This window comes from Gadus chalcogrammus, chromosome 21 (assembly GCF_026213295.1).
Source record: "Gadus chalcogrammus isolate NIFS_2021 chromosome 21, NIFS_Gcha_1.0, whole genome shotgun sequence".
Taxonomy (NCBI): domain Eukaryota; kingdom Metazoa; phylum Chordata; class Actinopteri; order Gadiformes; family Gadidae; genus Gadus; species Gadus chalcogrammus.
Genome location: NC_079432.1, coordinates 1,840,972 through 1,861,952, shown reverse-complemented (window position 1 = coordinate 1,861,952; position 20,981 = coordinate 1,840,972). Strand labels below are relative to the sequence as shown.

Here is a 20,981-nt window from a genome sequence, read left to right as displayed (position 1 = left end):
TGTTTCCGCCCGGTTTCGAACCGGGGACCTTTCGCGTGTGAGGCGAACGTGATAACCACTACACTACGGAAACGTGAGTGCGGTCCTTTGCAAAAGCCATAACGCTTATCCATCTAGATTCTACATCCAAGAATACAGATCACTTTAAGTTCCTCGACAATAACACGCGTGATACAACTTTATAGTTCATGTTTAAGAAGGCTATCCTTGTTTGTATTGTAGCGACCACAGGGGTGGACGCCCAAGGGATTTCGGGAAGGGTCTTCCCTCTCTGTTTGGACCTTTCGGGGCCCTCCTGGGTCATTTCTGGTTTGGAAACTAATCAGGGTTCATGGAAATTGATGTTGATCGATGTGGGTGTGTATTTTTGCCACGTGTTCTCATTGCACCATTACTTAAAGTGTTACGGTCGTTGAATGGTCAGGTGTGTTTTCTACTTGCTTTTGCTATTAAAGCAGTCCCGAAGTTGTGCGGTGACGTATGGGGAGCGGATACAGCAGTGAACTGCTGACCCTGGGATGCCGTCTCATCCTTCCCGTGCAGCTCGCCAAAGTATGTATTTTTCGAACTAATGTATGTTGTGTTGTCTTTCTTCCCGGCTTGTGAGGAAAATATTTTTTCCACCTTTTATAGAAGTGTCTTTCAGTTTCCGTAGTGTAGTGGTTATCACGTTCGCCTAACACGCGAAAGGTCCCCGGTTCGAGACCGGGCGGAAACAAGGTCCTGGTTTTATTTTTGGAGATACAGAATGTTATGTTAAATTATTTTGCTGTACAATAGAGGAGCTATTCTGAAAAACTCTGTCTGCTGGACAGCACTCCACCTCTTCCACACACACACCACAAATATCGTGTGTGTGTGTGTGTGTGTGTGTGTGTGTGTGTGTGTGTGTGTGTGTGTGTGTGTGTGTGTGTGTGTGTGTGTGTGTGTGTGTTCTATTCTCGCTCGTTCGTAATTCTTATATCAATAGCCTATTCTCAAATAATAAGATGGTGACGTCATCGAGTGCGTACTCCCGGCCTCGGAGGTTTGTACTTGGAAGTCTGCGAACTTCCAAGTCCACGAGTCCGAAATTCGCGTACTTGGTATTGAGAAACGGCTTAAGTGTTAACAACGGTGCTTAAAATCTGTTCATATATGCTCCTAACAAGATCGTAATTTAGAGTTGTCTTCGATGTTTTAACAGGTTTACGTAGTGTAGTGGTTATCATCACGTTCGCCTAACGGGAAAATATCCCGGTTCGAGACCGGGCGGAAGCGGTCGAAGTTTTGGTATTTGGAGCTCGCAGTTGAGAGCATAGACTGTATGAAAGTTAAACTCTAACTCTAGTTGTGAGAAGTTCTTAGAAGTGAAGTGTTGGGGTGTCTGTCAAAATCCTTTCCTGTATCGCCTAGGGTTCCTGAGTCTTCTCCGTTCATCCCTCCAGCATGGACTTCTGGGGTAACCGTCTCCTCCTGGATCGTCTACCGTGCAATGGACGGTTCGTAGCCCATTAGCATGTCTTGGCGGGTTTTGGCCGCTGTCGTTACGACCTTACGATTGTAGCCTAGCGTGCTAGCTTTGTAGCAGATGGGCGAATGGAAGTTTAGGATAATATGTTTAAAATATGTATGATGTAACCACTTCGATTCACACATGACCACTGAGACCCTGGTTCCATTTAATGTTGTGAATTTATAAACTGGACAGTTGATGGAGGGTTTTTGGGTTGCAAGATTTTTATTTGGTTTGGTTATCATCACGTTCGCCTCACACGCGAAAGGTCCCCGGTTCGAAAGCGGGCGGAAAATGTATCTCTGTATTGAGATATACAAAGTTAATGTTTCAATTCTCCTGCTTTACTATAGAACAGCTATTCTTAAAAATGTGTGTACTGAACCTTCAGCAGTGTGGGCTGAAGGTTGGGCACTACGACATCTTTTTAACAAATAACTTCGTCATATTATTGAGTGTATAAACGTGCGCTGAAAATCTGTTCATGCGTGTGCTTCTTATGACAAATTTGTAAAAGGTTGCCTTTTTTATGCAACGCAGGTTTCCGTAGTGTAGTGGTTATCACGTTCGCCTAACACGCGAAAGGTCCCCGGTTCGAGACCGGGCGGAAACATGGTGAAGCTTTTTGTGTTTAGAGCTGGCTCTTGAGAGCCTAGACCAGGGGTCAGCAACCTTTTCAACATGCAGTGTCAGTTTGACATTTTCTCATTAATGAGTGCGCCTTAAGCAACAATATATAAAAAATTAAGCAGAATTATGACCCAGCTACCAATAACATTTTCAGAAGACCTGTAATTGTACTCTTTCCATATAGTCCACAATCATGCATCAACATTTTAAATGTTTTTTTGGTTGTCATATTTGCAACATGGACTTACAAATTATAATTACATATGTCCCAACTTAAAACACAATTTTCAGAAACTCATTCAAAAACATATTTGCACTGTGACTGTACGTCCACACCAGGACGTACAGTCTTTGACGCTTTGGTCGCTCACAAAGTTTCGCTGCGAATTTTTCTGTTCGCTTTGGTCGCTCAAGTCGCTCATGACGTACAATTCAATTATGCAGACGCTTTTAAAGGAGCCGTATGCGTTTAGTAGGCCCTACAGACAGCCATATCAAATAGTGAACTCTCCCATACAGCTTGGCCATATTGCCGAGACGGTTTGCTTGTTCGATAAAGTGCTTCGACAACAAGTAGGACAGTGATTCCCCCCAATATAAAAAAAATCCTAAAATGTAGGCTAATTACAACGGAGAACAAAAAACCCTGCGTGCTGTAGTAGTTAAAATATGTTTCACTGATCTGCATCTGCAAATCATGATCTGCACTCATTCGTCGCACTCAAAACAAATAGACATTGCCGCACATGGCTAATTTGCATACGTGCACAGGACTGGTTGGCTCCGCAAGGCAAATAATGGAACATATCTATCTATCTAGGCCTATCTGTCTATCTATATATCAAAGCGTGTCTAGTTTTAATGTGATGTATTGTGTGTATGTCCAGTCAGACTTGTTCTGTGTGGTCTTGTAGGCTACTGTCCTGTGTGGGCCGAACCACCTAAATGGATTCCCGACGATTTGTGTCGTTTGGTATTAATAAAGACTTGACTAGGCTATCTATCTATCTAGACTATTTAATTAACAATTATTCACTTCAGGCTCCGTGAATAGTGGGGAATAGAGGGATAAAAGACTAGAGATATATCCCTTGTCATTTATCCCTCGTCTTGTCGATTAGTTTGTTTATGTGACGATTTCAAAAACTTTTTTGGTTTTGTTTAAAGCATGCTACACGCGATTGGTTGGTTAGATTGGTGGCATGGAGAGCAAATTAAAATTATTCCCGCTTAAATACGAACGTTCTAGATGTAGCCTATAAATACTCCCGCTTATCATCACTTGATATCCAAACCACTATGGTGTTTCGATCTCTGAACTGAAAAAGTGTTGGTTCGTACAACACCGGGTGCCCAGTTACAGCCGCGATTAATACTTCAGCCGACATTTTGTTCAGTGAGTGAATAAAGGTAGGTAGGAACCAAAGTGCCTGCCGATGTTCCCTGGGATCCACGCAAGCGAAGAGCGTCTACATTCCGATTGGCTGTCAGTGTTTGGCCGCTGAAGCGAATAATAATAATTTGCATAAAGTTAAAAAGTTTTCAACTTCTTTTTGACGCTCTGGTTGCTCAACTTTGGTCGCTGGTAGCGTTGGTCGCTTTGGTCGCTTTGGTCGCTCTTGCCCATAGAAAGTGAATGACTTCCGGCGATTTGGTCGCTCAATTCGCTTCTGGTGTGGACGTACAGTGAGAAATGTAAAAAACAAGAATATATGAGAATGTTGGAACCATCCACATCAATACCTTTAAGACATGTACATTTGCAAAACTATGTGAAGGCGATGCATATAGGCCACTTGCAACAATATTTTAAACATGTTATTTTCTATTACTTACAACCTAGGTTTAAAAACTATTATTTGATCCCATTTCAGAGCAGTGCTTTCTGAAACTAATTTAAACCTATTTGCACTGGGAGGAAATGCCCCAAACAGAATAAATTGAAAAAGAAAATCGGTATGATTATGCTGCCGCATTGTGCTGTGACATTTTTAAATAATAATAATGAAACAAAAAAAGTGTGCCAATGATTATGCTGCCCCGTGCCAGTGGTGGCACGCGTGCCTAGGTTTGCCGACCCCTGACCTAGACTGTATAGGTAAAGAGAATGGATGTTTAGGATAATATGTAGGATATAACCGGTTGCCAGATTCTGTGCATACATGAGTTATATACAAACCGTGAGTTTCCGTAGTGTAAGGTCCCCGGTTCGAAACCGGGCAGAAACAAGGAAAAGTTTTGTGTTCAGACTTCTCGTTGAGGGCGTAGACTGCATGGTAAAGAGAATGAATGCTTAGAATAATGTGTTTAGTAACCTCTTCCATTTACACAAACAATTACTAAAACTGATTTCATTTTGGTATCAGTTTCCGTAGTGTAGTGGTTATCACGTTCGCCTAACACGCGAAAGGTCCCCGGTTCGAGACCGGGCGGAAACATGGTCAAAGTTTTTGTGTTTAGCGCTCGCAGTTGAGAGCATAGACTGTATGAAAGTTAAACTCTAACTCTAGTTGTGAGAGGTTCTTAGTAGTGTTGGGGTGTCAACATCCATTCCTGTATTGCCATCTTCGTGCACCCCTCCAGCATGGACTTCTGGGGTAACCGTCTCCACCTGGATTGTCTAACGTGCAATGGACGGTTCGTAGCCCATTAGCATGTCTTGGCGGGCTTTGGCCGCTGTCGTTACGACCATACAATTGTAGCCTAGCTTGCTAGCATTGTTCCCCGCGGTAGCAGATTGGAGAATGGATGTTTAGGATAATATGTTTCAAATATGTATGTTATAACCACTTGCATTCACACCTGACCACTCTGACCCTGGTTCCATTAAATGTTGTGAACTAGACTGGACGGTTGATGACGGGATTAATTGGGGTGGCCAGATTGAGGCATATATGTGTTTCCGTAGTGTAGTGGTTATCACGTTCGCCTCACACGCGAAAGGTCCCCGGTTCGAAACCGGGCGGAAACAATATTTGTATTTTGATACATACAAATTTAAAGTTTAAATTCTCTTGCTTTGCCATCGAGCAGCTATTCGGGAAAAGTCTGTCTGGAGCAGAACCTTCAGCAGTGTCTACTGGGCACCACGCAACCTCTTCAACCTATAGCCTCGTCATATTATTAAGTGTTTAAACCTCTGCTGAAAACCTGTTCATGCAGGTGCTTCTGATGACAGTTTTTTCTAGGGTTTTGTTTCCAACTAACAGGTTTCCGTAGTGTAGTGGTTATCACGTTCGCCTAACACGCGAAAGGTCCCCGGTTCGAGACCGGGCGGAAACATGGTCAAAGTATTTGTATTTAGCGCTCGCAGTTGAGAGCATAGACTGTATGAAAGTTAACTATAGTTGTGAGAAGTTCTTATGGCGCGTTTCCACTGCAGGGTACGGAACGGATCGGATCGCAAAGGTGCGGGTCGGATCGCGTTTCCACCGCCAAAAGTGGGCGTGACCCGGACTTTGCCGTACCCGTTCCGACCCCATTTTGGGGACTCCTCCGTTGCGGTACCCAAAACGAGACCAGACGCCTGAAAGGGTACCCTGGAATTCTAGCTACACCCCCCCTCCGTTGATTGGTCGACAGAATCGTCACTTCCGGTCGACGCGGGGATAAAGACGAACAAACAGTAGCCTCGAGGTATTATTCTTAACAATTAACATGTCGCGTAAAAAGCTTGCTTGGCCGAACAAGGAGGTGGAGACGTTCGTCTGCATTCTTGGGGAGGAAGACGTTGTTTACTATGTTTACGTAGCTGCCGCGGCGATCGACATCCGGCCTACCACCAAGGGTACTGTCGGCAGTGGAAACGCGACCTCGGAACTGAGCTGGGCTATACCGCCCCCTCCCTACCGCACCTTTGCGATCCGATCCGTTCCGCACCCTGCAGTGGAAACGCGGCATTAGAAGTGTCTGGGTGTCAACCTCCTTTCCTGTATTGCCTAGCGTTCCTGAGTCTTCTTCGTGCACCTCTCCAGCATGGACATCTGGGTTAACCGTCTCATCCTGGATCGTCTAGCGTGCAATGGATGGTTCGTAGCCATTAGCATGTCTTGGCTGGCTTTTGCCGCTGTCGTTACGACTTTACAATTGAAGCCTAGCATGCTAGCATTGTTCCCCGCGGTAGCAGATGGGAGAATGGATAATAATATGACAAGGCTTCAACCAATAGCCTTGTCATATTATTAAGTGTTTAAACCTGCGCTGAAAACCTGTTTATGTTTGTGCTTCTGATGACGCACTTTTCTAGGGTTGCCTTTTCTTCCCACACAGGTTTCCGTAGTGTAGTGGTTATCACGTTCGCCTAACACGTGAAAGGTCCCCGGGCGGATTAGCTTTACTGTATTGAGATGTTCGAAATTAATGTCAAATTCCCTTTGTAGTCTATAGAGCAGCTATTCTGAAAAAGTCTGTGTGAACCGGCAGCACTGAACGTCTTCTACAAATAGCCTTGTCATATTATTTTATGTTTAAACTTTAAATCTGTGCTTAAAAGCTGTTCATACGTGTGTTTCTGATCACAAACTTTTCTAGGGTTGTCCCCATTGGCACAGGTTTCCGTAGTGTAGTGGTTATCACGTTCGCCTAACACGCGAAAGGTCCCCGGTTCGAGACCGGGCGGAAACAAGGACAATTTTTTGTGTTCAGAGCTCTCGTTGAGGGTGTAGACTGTATAGGTAAGGAGCACAGCACAATTTCTTTGGAGAGATTCAAAGTTGATGTTTAATTTCTCCTGCTTTACTATCGATCATCTATTCTGAAAAAGTCTGTCTGAACCAGGAACTGAACCTTCAGCAGTATCTACTGGGCACCACGCCCAGTATATTATTCATATTATTGAGGGTTTAAACAAGCGCTTAAAATCTGTTCATGTGTTTCTGATGACAAACTCTTTTAGGACTGCTTTTTTTTTTTCTCACAGGTTTTCGTAGTATAGTGGTCATCACGTCGCCTGAAACGTGAAAGGTCCCCGGTTTGAGGCCGGGCGGAAACATTAAATACTACTCGAAGTTTTAGTATTTAGTGCTTGCTGTTGAGAGCATAGACTGTATATGTAAAGAGAATGGATGTTTAGGATAATATCTTGGATATAACCACCTCCGTGGGTTGATAGATTCTCTCCATACATAATAATAATAATAATAATACATTTAATTTAGAGGCGCCTTTCAAGACACCCAAGGTCAATGAGTTCCATTTGCCGGTTCGAAACTGGGCGGAAACATCCTAACTGTTTTGAGTTAAACAACGTTCATGTCGAATTCTCATTATATTCTATAGAGCAGATATTCCGAAAAAGTTTGTCCGAACCAGGGCCTGAATTTTCAAAGGGCCCTATGAAATCCGTTTTATTTTTTCCAAATACCGTTTTATTTTTTTCCAAATTCCGTTTTTACACTTTAAGCTATTTATATCATCAGAACGAGTGTCAAATAAGTGCGAACGAATACAATTCTTACAATTTAATCAGATAGAAGACTACATTTATTAAAACATCACAACATTGCACTGTTTTTAGTGCTTCAAAGAAAAAAAGACATAAATAAATCTTTTTTCATAAACTCATATTGTGGTATGAAGGGGCGTTTGAATAATATATTGAATAACGGAAACTCAGCGCCTAATTTCTACCAGTGGCTGAAAAAATATTACATCCGTACTGTTAAGAACTACCATTGAGAATGAATGGGGAAAGTTAAGAAAGTTAAGCCATACCATTTCGGCTACCGCGCGAAAGGTCCGCGGTACGAGAACGGGCGGAAACATGGTAAAGGTTTTTGTATTCAGAGCTCGCTGTTCGGTTGGGAGTTAAAACGACTATATCCGCCACTGACAACGTGTGGCCTAACATTTGTTCCAGCCGTCACAACGAGCCATTAAATATCTCTCCGACTGGTCCTCCGTAAGACCAGAGATATTTAATGATATACATTGTTAGGGCTGAACAAAGTAAAACGGGCATGAGTATGGGTAAGGGTCAATCTAACTATGAAGCGCCTACATCTACGTCTACTAACTATGTAGTGCTGTTCTTGTGTGCGAGTAGTCACCGAGTTTCCGTAGTGTAGTGGTTATCACGTTCGCCTAACACGCGAAAGGTCCCCGGTTCGAGACCGGGCGGAAACAGGATTTTTTTTTTTGTACTTTTTTGTTTATCTGGCAGCTCATCACTTTCTTCCTTTTTGCTGTTCATTTTTTGTCTTTTTTGTTCTTTTTAATAAGTATTTCAGATATAAAATTGGAAAACTGAAAATATAACGTATTAAAATTAACATGAAATCTACGTAAAATAGATCACTCATTGGTCCATCCGCCCATTAAATGATGATAAACCTCCTGCTACCAGCAGCTCCTCATAAGACCATGGATACGTCTAATCGGCCAAATACCATGTAATGTTACTTTATGAGCGTATACATGAAGATTATTGAGGACCAACCACCTCTCTGCATGGTGAAATGCATCTGCATGGGGCCTTCTGGATCACCGATCTGATCTGCCGGCCTGCAGAAAACTGCTTATATCATTGAGATTGAATAATTAAATAGCATAGCTATTACTTTTCTTGTCACTTTATATCATACACAGTGAGTGGCAAGTGCATACAGCGTTCATTAAACGGCCTGGGTAAGAAACCGCTTTCTAAATCGTTCGCAAATACGCTTAAAATAATAATAAAAAGCTCATTATCAGATCACTAAACGAAAAGTATTCGAAGGGTTCCCGAAAATTCAAAATATGTTTCCGCCCGGTTTCGAACCGGGGACCTTTCGCGTGTGAGGCGAACGTGATAACCACTACACTACGGAAACGATATGTACATGAGGAACATTGTGTCTATCTCTCCGCAATATAACTGGTCACCGGTCCTGTCATGGGAGCGTCTCGTTTTTATCAGATTTGGATGAAATACTGTATATAATGACCCAAGTAAATTTTTAGAATAATACGTGTGGACGTCGACACTGACCATTACAAATTGACAATTGCAACCAAATTCGATCTGAATAATACTAATATTTTAAATCGTTTCTTTGTATGTAAAACAAATATTACAATACGTTAGGGAAATTGAGCAGCCCGTGCGTGGCGGCAGAGGAGACCCCGTTTACGTCACACAGAAATCGCGACGTTACGCGGTCGCCATTTTGTTTAACCGGGAGTGAGGACTCAATCCAAACCTGCTGTCGGGATTATTTTTCTTTCTCTTAACATATCGAATACACCAAGTCTGTATTGTGTACTCTGTCGAAGACCTGCATGGTACGTAACCCTTCGAAGTCCATTTATTCACGTCAGAATGTCCACGTGAACGTTCACCCTTTCACTGCCGGATGCACGTTGAGGTGATGTGGTGACGGCTACCGTTAGCATGTAGCTGCTCCCGTTAGCACGTAGCCGCATCCTCACGGCTAGCCGGCATTTTGTACAGCGCTATTATTCTGACTGAATCTTTCCTGGCATACATTTGACAATGATTTACTTCAACTGGGTTTTTCTCCCAGACGTTTAACCTGTGCATTTAAAACCCCGCCTGATATCAGGCTGAATAATGAGATATATAATGAGAATAAGGCTAGCCTGGTGGACGACAGGCCGAGAGGCGTGGCGTCGCCGGGCTAACGTTAGCCAGACCCAATACCTTCATCAATATCACATTATTAATATTATTATAAGTATTTCATGTTCTGCAGATGTCCATGGCTCTATGTCCCTGTGTGTTGGTGGTGTGACTGACGGGCTCTGTCCATGCATTGTGTATGTGTCGACTACTTACTACAGGTCGGACCATCCTCCGCTCAACGTGTTTTCATTTAGGCACGTTTCGCACAGGTGATCGTGGATGAATTTGTGTGTTGGGTTAATGTTTGAAGTGTACTACGATGTGTTGTTTGAATGATCTCCGTCCCACCCGGTACTGGTTTTGACACGCTGATCCAGCGTGTTGAAACACTGGGTAGTCTGTCCCCCGGTGCCAGTGGGCTGCTGAAACGTGATCGATACCCTGCTGATGGATCGATACCCTCCTGCTGATTATTCACAACAACCCATCTCATCGGTATTGTTAACTTCTCTCGCCTGCACAGATGTCTACCGACATGGCTGTCGATCATGTGAACGGGAACGGCACGGAGGAGTCCACGGAGCCGATGGACACCGCGGCCGTCGAGGTCACCCGGTCGGAGCACTTTCAGACTCTGCTTGATGCGGGATTACCGCAGAAAGTCGCCGAGAAGCTAGACGAAGTTTACATCGCAGGTACCGTGTGTTGTTACGCTACCATTCGTTTCTGCCCCTCCATCATCTCCTCTTGTTCTATCACCAGCCTCAAGTTGGCATTGGCACATCTTCACCCACTGTGGTTTGACGCATGCTTGTCTTTTTTATTCAGCTGTTCTAGTTTGTCTGCTGTTCCTTCCACTATACACGTCTGCACCCGTAAATTATGTGAATTTTTCTTGGTTAAGAAAGAGTCCTTTTGAAGGATCTGTTTGTAGTTTGAGTGACTTCAGCTCGACAGCCCAGACAGCTGGTGTGTGTTGTGTCAGTAGGGGTGACAGAGGGGGCTCACAGTAGAGATGTACGCGCTGCTCATCACCTGATGCACAGAAACAAGAGAGACGTGTGTCTGACGGGACATGGGACAGTTGGATTAATGCCAGTGAGAAACATTGTGTGACTTCTAATGTGGGGCAGAGGGTCGGACATGCATTCTGTCATGTGTTACAAACCTATTACTGTTCGTCTGGTCGTAAATACTCCCCACTGCAATCACCTTTTATATTGGGGTTGAATCCACCAGGGTGAATATGAACACTTGAATGTGTTTCAACATGCTGTCACTGGACCTCTGGTTAGAATGGTCTTCATTTTCTCATTGATGTCCATGCTGATCACCAAGTAGACTTCGCTTTCCAATTGGCTGAAACAGCACTGTCTGCCTCTATTCCAGGTTTCCACCAATAATGTATAAGAGGACAACATAACAGTCAATGGGCTACAACAATTAACAATTGCATATTATATAATTTGCAATTTTTCTGACTTTTTGTTATTGATGGATAAATATAAATAAGTTACCGAGTCGAGTAAGTGATGTCCTAAATTTTGAATTGAATAGAGCTACTAAGCAGTTCCAGAACTGTGTGAAACCATTCCCACTTTGTGTATCCATCCTGCAGACTGACATCTTTTGAGTGATACCTGTCATGCAGTACAACAAACAAATCTGACGACTTACTTCTACGCCAGCAAGCGTTTCCTCTTTGGTTTGGTGGTGGTGTAACCGGTTTGTTCTGGTGTATCGCCCCCCCCAGGCCTGGTTGCCCACAGCGACCTGGATGAGCGGGCCATCGAGGCCCTGAAGGAGTTCAACGAGGACGGGGCTCTGCAGGTCCTGGTGCAGTTCAAGGAGAGCGACCTGTCACACGTCCAGGTAGGCTCCCTCACTCTAGTCTGTACCTCTTCCACTCAGTCCAGGTAGGCTCCCTCACTCTAGTCTGTACCTCTTCCACTCAGTCCAAATGGTCCCTACTTTACCATCTGGGTGGGACGAGGATTAGCCTGTACCCTATCAGGACGGTACACATGAGTCTTTCAGGTGTGTGTGTGTTGAACGATCAGCCTACCTGCTGGTACAGTCCCTGTTGAAGGTGTGTGATATAGCTCATCATGCATCGGGAAGGGCACACACCTGGCGGTAAAGCAGGGGCCCTTTCAACATCTGTTTGTATCGTTGATCTGAAGCCCCGCCTCCTGACCTGTGAGCACCTCAATCCTCCCATCAACGGAGTTCTTTTACACTTGCATTTAGGGCATGTAGCAGATGCTTTTATCCAAAGGGACTATCCAAGGGGAAGTACATTTGTCAGAGAAAGAGAAACAACAATATACCGCTGTGGGTACAGTAAGGATGGTCAAAGAACCAAGTGCCAAACGCTAACAATCGCTAGGTAACCTATTCCCCGTGTACCACAAAGATAGCTAGGACAAGATGCTACACAAATAAGTACTATAACCCATAGTGGTTTGTTTGAATGGTTGTATGGTTATTTGTTTTAATGGAGTCTGTTGACATCATGTTATACTGTTTTCGGTTCCTGTGTGTATTCTTTAATATGTTTTTACACTTTAGCCATCCTGTGCACATTAACATGAATGTAGATTGACGTGCACTGCCCTTTAAATAATCAAAATGTAGTACGTCGTACACTAAGTGCGTACATTAAGTGCCCGTGTCCTCCTCCCGTCCAGAACAAGAGTGCCTTCCTGTGCGGGGTGATGAAGACGTACCGGCAGCGCGAGAAGCAGGGCACCAAGGTGGCCGACGCCACCAAGGGGCCGGACGAGACCCGCCTCAAGACGCTGCTGGAGCGCACCGGCTACACCCTGGACGTCACCACGGGCCAGCGCAAGTACGGGGGTCCGCCGCCGGAGTCGGTCCACGACGCCGGGCAGCCGCCCATCGGGACCGAGGTACGGGGTCGCCGGGCTACGTGGAGGGGGGGGGGGGGGGGTGTTCTGTGGCTGTGGATTTTTTAGATGATTGTGCGTTAATGAGCAGGTTGGGGCCGGGTTCAAACCCACACCCTCACTCACCACCAGAGTATCCTGGTGTGTCCACAGGTGCAGAGTCTGTTGGTTCATTCAATTCTATTTGATTTGTGTAGCCCTTAATCACCATCACAGTCTCAAAGGGCTGATCGGGCCAAAGGTTTATGACAGCCAGCTGACCCAATGATGACAATAAGTCATCCAGCGGATGCTTTAATACAAGCGTCGAGTTCGGCTCTCAACCATCAGCGCACAAGTTGGAGCTAAACGCTGAAAATTCCCCAAAGCGCTGACGAAGTACAACAGACTAGACGGGGAAGGAGTCTGATCTCGTGTTAAATCGTATCTCTTTGGTCCAGATCTTTGTGGGTAAGATCCCGCGGGACCTGTTTGAGGACGAGCTGGTGCCGCTGTTTGAGAAGGCGGGGCCCATCTGGGACCTGAGGCTGATGATGGACCCTCTGAGCGGGATGAACCGCGGCTACGCCTTCGTCACCTTCTGCACTAAGGACGCTGCGCAGGAAGCCGTCCAGCTGGTGAGGCTCAGCCACCAGGCTGCTGTACCCCCGGGGTACTACAGGACTGGACTGTATACTGTACAGGACTGTATACAGGACTGGACTGTACTATACAGGACTGTATACTGGACAGGACTGTATACTGGACTGTATATTGTAGAGGACTGTATATTGTACAGGACAGAATATTGTAGTGTATATTTTACGGTACTGTATACTGGACTGTATACTGTACAGGACTATACTGGACAGGACTGTATATTGTACAGTACAGAATATTGTAGTGTATATTTTACAGTACTGTATATTGTACAGGACTGTATATGGAACAGTACAGAATATTGTAGTTTTATTTTACAGTACTCTATATTGTACAGTTTGGTGTATTTTACAGTACTGAATATTGTACCATATATTTAGTTTGGTTTATTGTATGCTCTATTTTAAACCACTGTTTATTCCAAAGCACTGTATATTGTACAGCACTGTATATTTTTGTTTATTGTACATTTATAGAGGTTAGTTAGTTAGTGTATATATTTCCAATACGGCGCTTCAAGTCACAGAGCAGTTGTCCTGTGTGTGTGTGTGTGAGCGTCAGTGTTAGGGTGCTGTTAGTATGTGGGGGTCCTCACTCTCCTCTCACTCTCCCCCCCCCCCCCCCCCCCCCCCCAGTGCAACAACCACGAGATCCGCCCGGGCAAACACATCGGTGTGTGCATCTCCGTGGCCAACAACCGGCTGTTTGTGGGCTCCATTCCAAAGAGCAAAACAAAGGAGCAGATTGTGGAGGAGTTCTCCAAAGTCACAGGCAGGTCACCTCTTCCTACCTGAACCAGGGAGTAGACTGGAGACCTGTACACAAACCATTGTTTTATACGTAACAAAACAGTGTTCTTCTTCAAAAAGAAGACTCTTGTTTTTTACATGCAGGTTTGGTATTTTGTGTCAAATGTCTATTTTTTTTTTTCTGTAATGAATTTGGGAGCCTCGTATTCAGCCACCAGGTGTGAGGGTGAATCCCCTCTACAGGCCGTTCAATCACCCTCTCACCTGTCGGTAAACCCCCCCCCCCCCCCCCTTAAGAAGTGATCCTAACGCGCGCTCCCCCCTCCCGCCACCAGAGGGCCTCAGCGACATCATCCTGTACCACCAGCCGGACGACAAGAAGAAGAACCGCGGCTTCTGCTTCCTGGAGTACGAGGACCACAAGACGGCGGCGCAGGCCCGCCGCCGCCTCATGAGCGGCAAAGTGAAGGTGTGGGGCAACGTGGTGACGGTGGAGTGGGCCGACCCCATCGAGGACCCCGACCCCGAGGTCATGGCCAAGGTAACCCCCCCCCCCCCCCCCCCGACACACCGCTGGGAAGAGCGGTCTCAACTCACTGGAGCGCTCACTAGCTAATGGCACTAACGTGTGTGTGTGTGTGTGTGACTTCCTGGTGGTTCATCTCACTGGTTGGTGGACCTCGGTGACCAGGTGGTGGCGCTGGCCTTTCGTCCTAACCCGGCCTGTTGTCTCCCCAGGTGAAGGTCCTCTTCGTACGGAACCTGTCCAACGGGGTGACGGAGGAGCTGCTGGAGCAGACCTTCAGAGAGTACGGGATCCTGGAGCGTGTGAAGAAGCTGAAGGACTACGCCTTCATCCACTTTGAGGATCGGGACGGGGCCGTCAAGGTGGGGTCGGCCTCACACACAACACGCAGCGTCTTACTAATCGTTTACTATCCACTCATCTGTGCCCACTCCATCATTCAAAGCCTTGCAATTCTTTGAAGAGCACCTATTATGCTTTTTCGACTTTTATGACCTATAAACGTTGTTATTATGATTTATAGTCATGTTTAACCATACTAAAGTGTCAAATAATACCGTACATGCATTAAGACGTGTTCCCTGGTGACCGTCTGGGGGTGAAAGTGCAGGGCGCTAAACACTAGGGACGCCGGTCGCCATTCACTTGTTCAAATTTCCGGGATTTATCTATGTAGAACAATCCGGATTTTCCATGTATGGTTATGCTGCAACATGCTCTTCCGGAAGGTCACCAATCACAACGGAGTGGCAGGAGGGGGGGGCGAGGGGGCGGAGAAGGACGAAGCCAAGTGTTGACAGAGAATGCTCAAAGCGCCCAGATGAGAGGAAGAGTTTCCCGAAAATCTCCAGTTTTTTGTGCTGTGATTCGTGTCAGGTTGCTCTATAAGAGTCATTAATAAGAAATGAAGACCAGAAAAGAAGTATGATAGGAGATCTTTAAAGACCCCGTCCTCTCCTCACTGGTACTTCTTCATGCGCCTGCAGAAAAGGCCCGAGCTCTGTCCTCCACTGGCCCCGCGTCCCTCATGCGTTTGTAGCAGGGCTCCTCCAGGCAGGGTCCCCTCGCCGAGGGATGAGGGGGGCTCTGTACAGAGGAGACTCAAAGCCACCGCCACTGGCCCGCCCACTGTGAAGCCCTCGCTGTGCCGCTTTGTCCCAACGGTGTGGTGTCCCTCGCCCCGCAGGCTCTGGAGGAGATGAACGGGAGGGACCTGGAGGGAGAGCACATCGAGATAGTGTTCGCTAAGCCCCCCGACCAGAAGAGGAAGGACCGCAAGGCCCAGAGACAGCAGGCCAAGACGCCAATGTAAGACCCCTTCAGTGTGTGTGTGTGTGTGTTTCACTCCCAGCCTTCAGACGGGCGTCCTCTTGTTCAACGTTGATTCGCAGTCTGTCACCAAGCAGACATTTGTTACACCGGGACCACGGAATAGGGAGGCCCACACGTTTATCCTTTGCACTGGGATTAGGAATATAGTTTTACCATAATAAATGGGAATGGAAGGACTTCTTCACAAGTCATTAGGCCTGTTGGTTGTCAGTTGAGGTCATGGGTAGGTAGGGAATCTATTTTATTTTTTCCAGCGGCAGCGAATGATAGGTAGGTTGTTTTCATTTAAAAACGAATGAAGAGGTGCTGTACAAGAACGTAATTCTAGTTTGCATTTTCTATTTATTTTTTTTAATCATAAAATAATTTGGGTCGCACATAAATTGACAGGGTCGGTCGGAAACCGGAACCCAAATTAAATTTTTTAGGCCTTATTCTAACTCTCAGGAATGCTACGGTGGGTCACAAACGCAGCGTCTCTTCATTCCCAGAGCTAACCGTCTCCTCCTCCAGGTACGACGACTATTACTACTACGGCCCCGCCATGCCGCCTCCCTCCCGAGGGCGTGGTCGCGGCGGCTCCCGCGGTGGCGGCGGCGGCTACTCGTACCCCGAGTACTACGGCTACGACGACCACTACGACTACTACGGCTACGACTACAACAGCTGCCGCTACGGCGGCGGCGGCTACGACGACCCCTACTACGGCTACGATGACTACCAGTCGCCCGGCGGGGGCCGCGGGCGCGGCGGCGGGGGGCGTGGCTCCCGGGGGGGCCCCATGCACAGGGGCCGCGGGGGCGTCAGCGCTCCCAGGGGCCGTGCCGGGTTCTCCCAGCGCGGCGGCGGTGGCGGTGGCGGCGGCGGCGGCGGCGGACCCGGGCCAGGCAGAGGCACTCGGGGCGCCCGTGGAGGAGTGACGCCGCGTGGCCGTGGAGGGGTACGTGGGGGCGCGCGGGGCGGGCGTGGAGGAGGAGACGGGGTAGGCGGCAAGCGCAAAGCTGACGGGTACAACCAGCCTGAGTCCAAGCGGCACCAGACCAGTAATCAGAACTGGGGGTCGCAGCCCATCCCCCAGCAACCGCTCAGGATCTCTGACGCCACCGGTTACCATGGTTACAAACCCAACAACCAGGAGTTTTATCAGGATTGTTTCGGGCAGCAGTGGAAGTAGGAGGCCGCGAGCGTCCCCGAGAACCACCCAAATTCCTGTTTTTATTTTATTTTTTCTTATCCGATTGGCCCCAAATCCCACAAAACAAAATGTTTTAACTTTTTTCTTTTCCTCTAAATTGGTGACTGGCAACAATCTTTTTGTACATATTTTAATATTCCACTTCAAAATAGAAGTCACCTGCTTCTGGACAACTGGTTTTATTCGATGTTTTTATGCGTTTAATGGTTGGTTCAACATATTCCACCACTGGCTTTGACCCAGTTCTTTTTTTAGACTGTGCTCTCCAATTGGCTGATCACTTTATGTATGTTTTCCACTCTGGTTTTTAAATGTTTTAAGTAGATCACGGCAACCACACTTATGTCTCCTAAAGAAAGAAATGTATTTAATAACAAATGAAATTTGTATTGTATTGTCACAAAGTAATGCGTGTCTTGTTAATGGAAAGTGAGATGATGGTAAAATCAGGGCCCAAGCGGTCCCGTTTTTATGGCTTCACGTTTTGGCTTGTATCCTTTTGCTTTTTGTCTGCTTTAATAAATGTACACGCACAAGTGTAAAAAAAAAAATAATTATACAACCACTTCAAATTGTGTTGCAAATTTATGTTTTGGCAAACTCTTCAAATTGATTGGAATAAATTGACGGCTCCTCGTGGAGGAAACGGATCCAAGGTTTGGAGCTTAGCCTGCTTCACAACGCTCCCATGCCTGCTAATGCCCTCCCAGTCTAAGGTCACCTCCCAGTCTGGGCCTCCCAGTCTAAGGTCCCCTCCCAGTCTGAGGTCCCCTCCCAGTCTGAGGTCCCCTCCCAGTCTGAGGTCACCTCCCAGTCTAAGGTCACCTCCCAGTCTAAGGTCACCTCCCAGTCTAATGCCCACACCCAGTCTAATGCCCCCCCAGTCTAAGGTCACCTCCCAGTCTAAGGTCACCTCCCAGTCTAAGGTCACCTCCCGGTCTAAGGTCACCTCCCGGTCTAAGGTCACCTCCCAGTCTAAGGTCACCTCCCAGTCTAAGGTCACCTCCCAGTCTAAGGTCACCTCCCAGTCTGGCCCTCCCAGTCTGGCCCTCCCAGTCTGGCCCTCCCAGTCTGGCCCTCCTCCCAGTCTGAGGCCCCCTCCCAGTCTGATGCCCCCTCCCAGTCTGATGCCCCCTCCCAGTCTGATGCCCCCTCCCAGTCTGATGCCCCCTCCCAGTCTGGCCCTCCCAGTCTAAGGTCACCTCCCAGTCTGGCCCTCCCAGTCTGAGGTCCCCTCCCAGTCTGAGGTCCCCTCCCAGTCTGAGGTCACCTCCCAGTCTGAGGTCACCTCCCAGTCTGAGGTCACCTCCCAGTCTGGCCCTCCCAGTCTAAGGTCCCCTCCCAGTCTGAGGTCCCCTCCCAGTCTGAGGTCCCCTCCCAGTCTGATGTCCCCTCCCAGTCTAAGGTCCCCTCCCAGTCTGAGGTCCCCTCCCAGTCTGATGCCCACTCCCAGTCTAAGGTCCCCTCCCAGTCTAAGGTCCCCTCCCAGTCTGATGTCCCCTCCCAGTCTGATGTCACCTCCCAGTCTGCCAGTCGGTGTCCGGCCCCTGAACCTGTATGCCGTCATAATTCCCCCTCAATAGCTCCGCTGATCAAACCTTCTCCCATCGGTGTGGCTGATTGCTTGTGATCTCCTCATGGATACAACAACGAGCTTCTGCTGACGGAAATCCACGCGATTTGTTGATTGGCTTAATGAGATCCCAGGTCTACTAACACGCATGTTGACCCTGCAGCGACGTGATCTGACATAATCCGCACGTATGATTGGCTATGATTATGTCCCGTTGTTTTTATCCCCCCTCCTTAATGTCTAACCCACTCGCCGCCAAAACGTTCCGAACCACGGTACGCCAAGTCGGCAACGATTGACGATAAACGCTCGACTCCGCGTCGATCGTGCCTAACTGTGTCGCCCTTCTCTCTGCCGTGTCTCCATCCAGGCCCCCGGGCAGCTCAGTGTTGTCCCTGCCGAGCGCCACGGCGTTCTGAGGCCCTGTAGAGATGTACTGACGCCATGTGCTGTGAGTCTAACTGCTTCCTTTTGTGACCTGGCTAGCAGGGCAGAGGGGTCCGCTGCTCCGGTCCGGACGCCGCCTTCCAGTGAAGAGTGCGCCTGGGGGCGGGCCAGACGCTGCCATTGGACAGGATGGTAAGGTCACATGACTCGGATAATCCCCTGAGAGAGAGAGAGAGAGAGAGAGAGAGAGAGAGAACACCTGCCTGCGTCCGTCTGCGTTTACTTTATGATGAAGCTCGTGAACCCCCTTCTCCTTCTCTCCTTCTCTCCTCCCCCCTTCTCCTTCTCTCCTCCCTCCTCCCCCCTTGTCTCTTCTCCCTTCCTCCCTCCCCCTGCTCTCCACTCCTCTCCCATCTCTTGTCTCCCTAATCTCTCCTGCCTCCCCCCGTGTCTCCTCCCTCCTCCCTCCCCCTTCTCTCTCCTCCCTCCCACATCTCTCCTTTCTCCCTCATCCCTCCAGCCTCTCCCTTTTTCTCTCCCCCCCCCCCCCCCCCATCTCCTACCTCCTCCCTCCCATCTTCCACCGAGACCCCTACCCCGACCTCCTGGCTCCACCAATCCCAGTCGGGAGGCTGTATCACGTGATCGTCTCTCCGGTGTTGTCTTTGCACTTTTATACGGACGAAGATCGGAGGGGCCGGCCGACCCAAGCGATCGCGTCATGACTGAACAGGGGGCGGGGGGGGGGGGGAAGAGATGAGTTTGTTGCCGTGGTGACTGGGGGGGCAGGGCGGAGTGTCCAGAGATATTTTGCTTTTTATTTGCTTTTTTTTTTTTTTTTTTTTTTTTAAGGACTGTCAAGTTGAAGGATGGGTCAACTACCTCATTTTTAGAGGCACGCCCCCTCCCAACACCTTGCTCCGCCCCTTCCACCTTTGCTCCACCCCTTCCACCCCACCCTCCCCCCCCCAAACCCCAACCCCTCGTGAATATGCACAAGCACCTGCCTGGCCGCCGGTGAGCTGCACGGTTCTCCTGCTGTGCGGACGTGATGCGGGACGGTCCTCATCCAATGAGCCTGAACAATCAGGTCGACAGACCTCGCTGCTGAGCTCTGGAGAGCGAAGACTATCAAGATTGTGTGTCTCTTTTTTGTGTACTTTGTGCGTTTTTTTTTAATTTTCTTTTTTTCGTTTTTGTATAATTTTTTTTTTTAGTGTGTTTGTTTTCGGGTTGCGAGTCTTTGAACCCGTGGGGGGGCGGTGCGGGGGGGCGGTGCGGTGGGCGTCGGTCCCCCCCCCCCCCCCCTGTAGAGAGGAGATTCAAAGTCTTCCTCGTTCTTCCTCGATGGGTGCTCAGTCTTAACTTTTTTTATAACGTCTATGATTCACACCAGTCGACGCTTTTGTGCTAAAAAATGATGTCTGGAGGTGCGTTTGTGTAAGGAGTGAGGGCGGGCCGTGAGGGAGGAGCTAGGCGTGCTGAGCTTCCAGGGGTCACCTTCACCCACTCTGTTTTTAAAGGAGACATATTATACCACCAGATGTGAGTGTGATTAGCCTTACCAGCCGTTTCGAAAATATGTCCCTTGTGACATCAATAGTGGGCGTGTCCACCTAGATCTGTGCTGGATAGATGAGCAACGTTTGCTTCAGTCCACTGGGTAGGCTGGTAGACTGATCTATCAGCACACATCTAGGTGGACACGCCCACTAGTGATGTCATATGGGGCAGATTTTCGAAACGGCTTGTAACGGCGAATCAGAACACACCTGGTGGTATATGTCCCCTTCAAAGTGTGAACTCTTATTGAAGTCTTGTCTGAGATTGGAAAACTGCACAGAAAAGGTTTGGTAAATAGGAAAAAAAAAAACATTTTGTTCGGACTCCAAAACGTGGGGCTTTTGTGTTTTAAAACATTTACACTTCTGTGCTGACTAATTTCTAATACGTAAAAGATTCAATTGAGAATTAATTATGGCCTG

At 47.7% G+C, this 20,981-nt stretch overlaps 1 protein-coding gene and 9 non-coding genes across 12 annotated transcripts; 8 read left to right on the top strand and 2 right to left on the bottom strand.

Moving 5' to 3' along the window:
• On the bottom strand, positions 1–73 carry trnav-cac (transfer RNA valine (anticodon CAC)). The gene has a single exon. It is a non-coding gene; the product is annotated as a tRNA-Val (tRNA).
• Positions 74–645: 572 nt separating this feature from the next.
• trnav-aac (transfer RNA valine (anticodon AAC)) lies at positions 646–718 on the top strand. The gene has a single exon. It is a non-coding gene; the product is annotated as a tRNA-Val (tRNA).
• A 1,317-nt stretch (positions 719–2,035) lies between these two features.
• Positions 2,036–2,108, top strand: trnav-aac (transfer RNA valine (anticodon AAC)). Its single transcript has one exon. It is a non-coding gene; the product is annotated as a tRNA-Val (tRNA).
• Positions 2,109–4,490: 2,382 nt separating this feature from the next.
• Positions 4,491–4,563, top strand: trnav-aac (transfer RNA valine (anticodon AAC)). Its single transcript has one exon. It is a non-coding gene; the product is annotated as a tRNA-Val (tRNA).
• Positions 4,564–5,023: 460 nt separating this feature from the next.
• Positions 5,024–5,096, top strand: trnav-cac (transfer RNA valine (anticodon CAC)). Its single transcript has one exon. It is a non-coding gene; the product is annotated as a tRNA-Val (tRNA).
• Positions 5,097–5,334: 238 nt separating this feature from the next.
• On the top strand, positions 5,335–5,407 carry trnav-aac (transfer RNA valine (anticodon AAC)). Its single transcript has one exon. It is a non-coding gene; the product is annotated as a tRNA-Val (tRNA).
• Positions 5,408–6,675: 1,268 nt separating this feature from the next.
• trnav-aac (transfer RNA valine (anticodon AAC)) lies at positions 6,676–6,748 on the top strand. Its single transcript has one exon. It is a non-coding gene; the product is annotated as a tRNA-Val (tRNA).
• A 1,427-nt stretch (positions 6,749–8,175) lies between these two features.
• Positions 8,176–8,248, top strand: trnav-aac (transfer RNA valine (anticodon AAC)). The gene has a single exon. It is a non-coding gene; the product is annotated as a tRNA-Val (tRNA).
• Positions 8,249–8,861: 613 nt separating this feature from the next.
• On the bottom strand, positions 8,862–8,934 carry trnav-cac (transfer RNA valine (anticodon CAC)). Its single transcript has one exon. It is a non-coding gene; the product is annotated as a tRNA-Val (tRNA).
• A 322-nt stretch (positions 8,935–9,256) lies between these two features.
• LOC130374119 (heterogeneous nuclear ribonucleoprotein Q-like) lies at positions 9,257–19,247 on the top strand. Of its 3 annotated transcripts, none has more exons than XM_056580713.1 (11): positions 9,257–9,385; positions 10,210–10,381; positions 11,440–11,558; positions 12,377–12,598; positions 13,036–13,212; positions 13,870–14,005; positions 14,319–14,524; positions 14,722–14,871; positions 15,696–15,817; positions 16,355–16,781; positions 19,096–19,247. In XM_056580713.1, exons 1-11 carry the CDS (start codon positions 9,383–9,385, stop codon positions 19,141–19,143), a joined length of 1,782 nt encoding a protein of 593 aa, XP_056436688.1. In that variant the 5' UTR covers positions 9,257–9,382; the 3' UTR covers positions 19,144–19,247. The 3 variants fall into 3 exon arrangements, with proteins under 3 accessions (XP_056436688.1, XP_056436689.1, XP_056436687.1); XM_056580714.1 differs by having other exon boundaries at positions 19,099–19,182; XM_056580712.1 differs by lacking the exon at positions 19,096–19,247 and having other exon boundaries at positions 16,355–17,621.
• Positions 19,248–20,981: the final 1,734 nt, after the last annotated feature.

Bases quoted from the DNA above. Each gene is read 5' to 3' on its own strand.
- LOC130374119 (XM_056580712.1), top strand. The intron at 13,213-13,869 runs GTGAGGCTCAGC...CCCCCCCCCCAG, and splicing joins CGCAGGAAGCCGTCCAGCTG to TGCAACAACCACGAGATCCG. The intron at 15,818-16,354 runs GTAAGACCCCTT...CTCCTCCTCCAG, and splicing joins CAGCAGGCCAAGACGCCAAT to GTACGACGACTATTACTACT.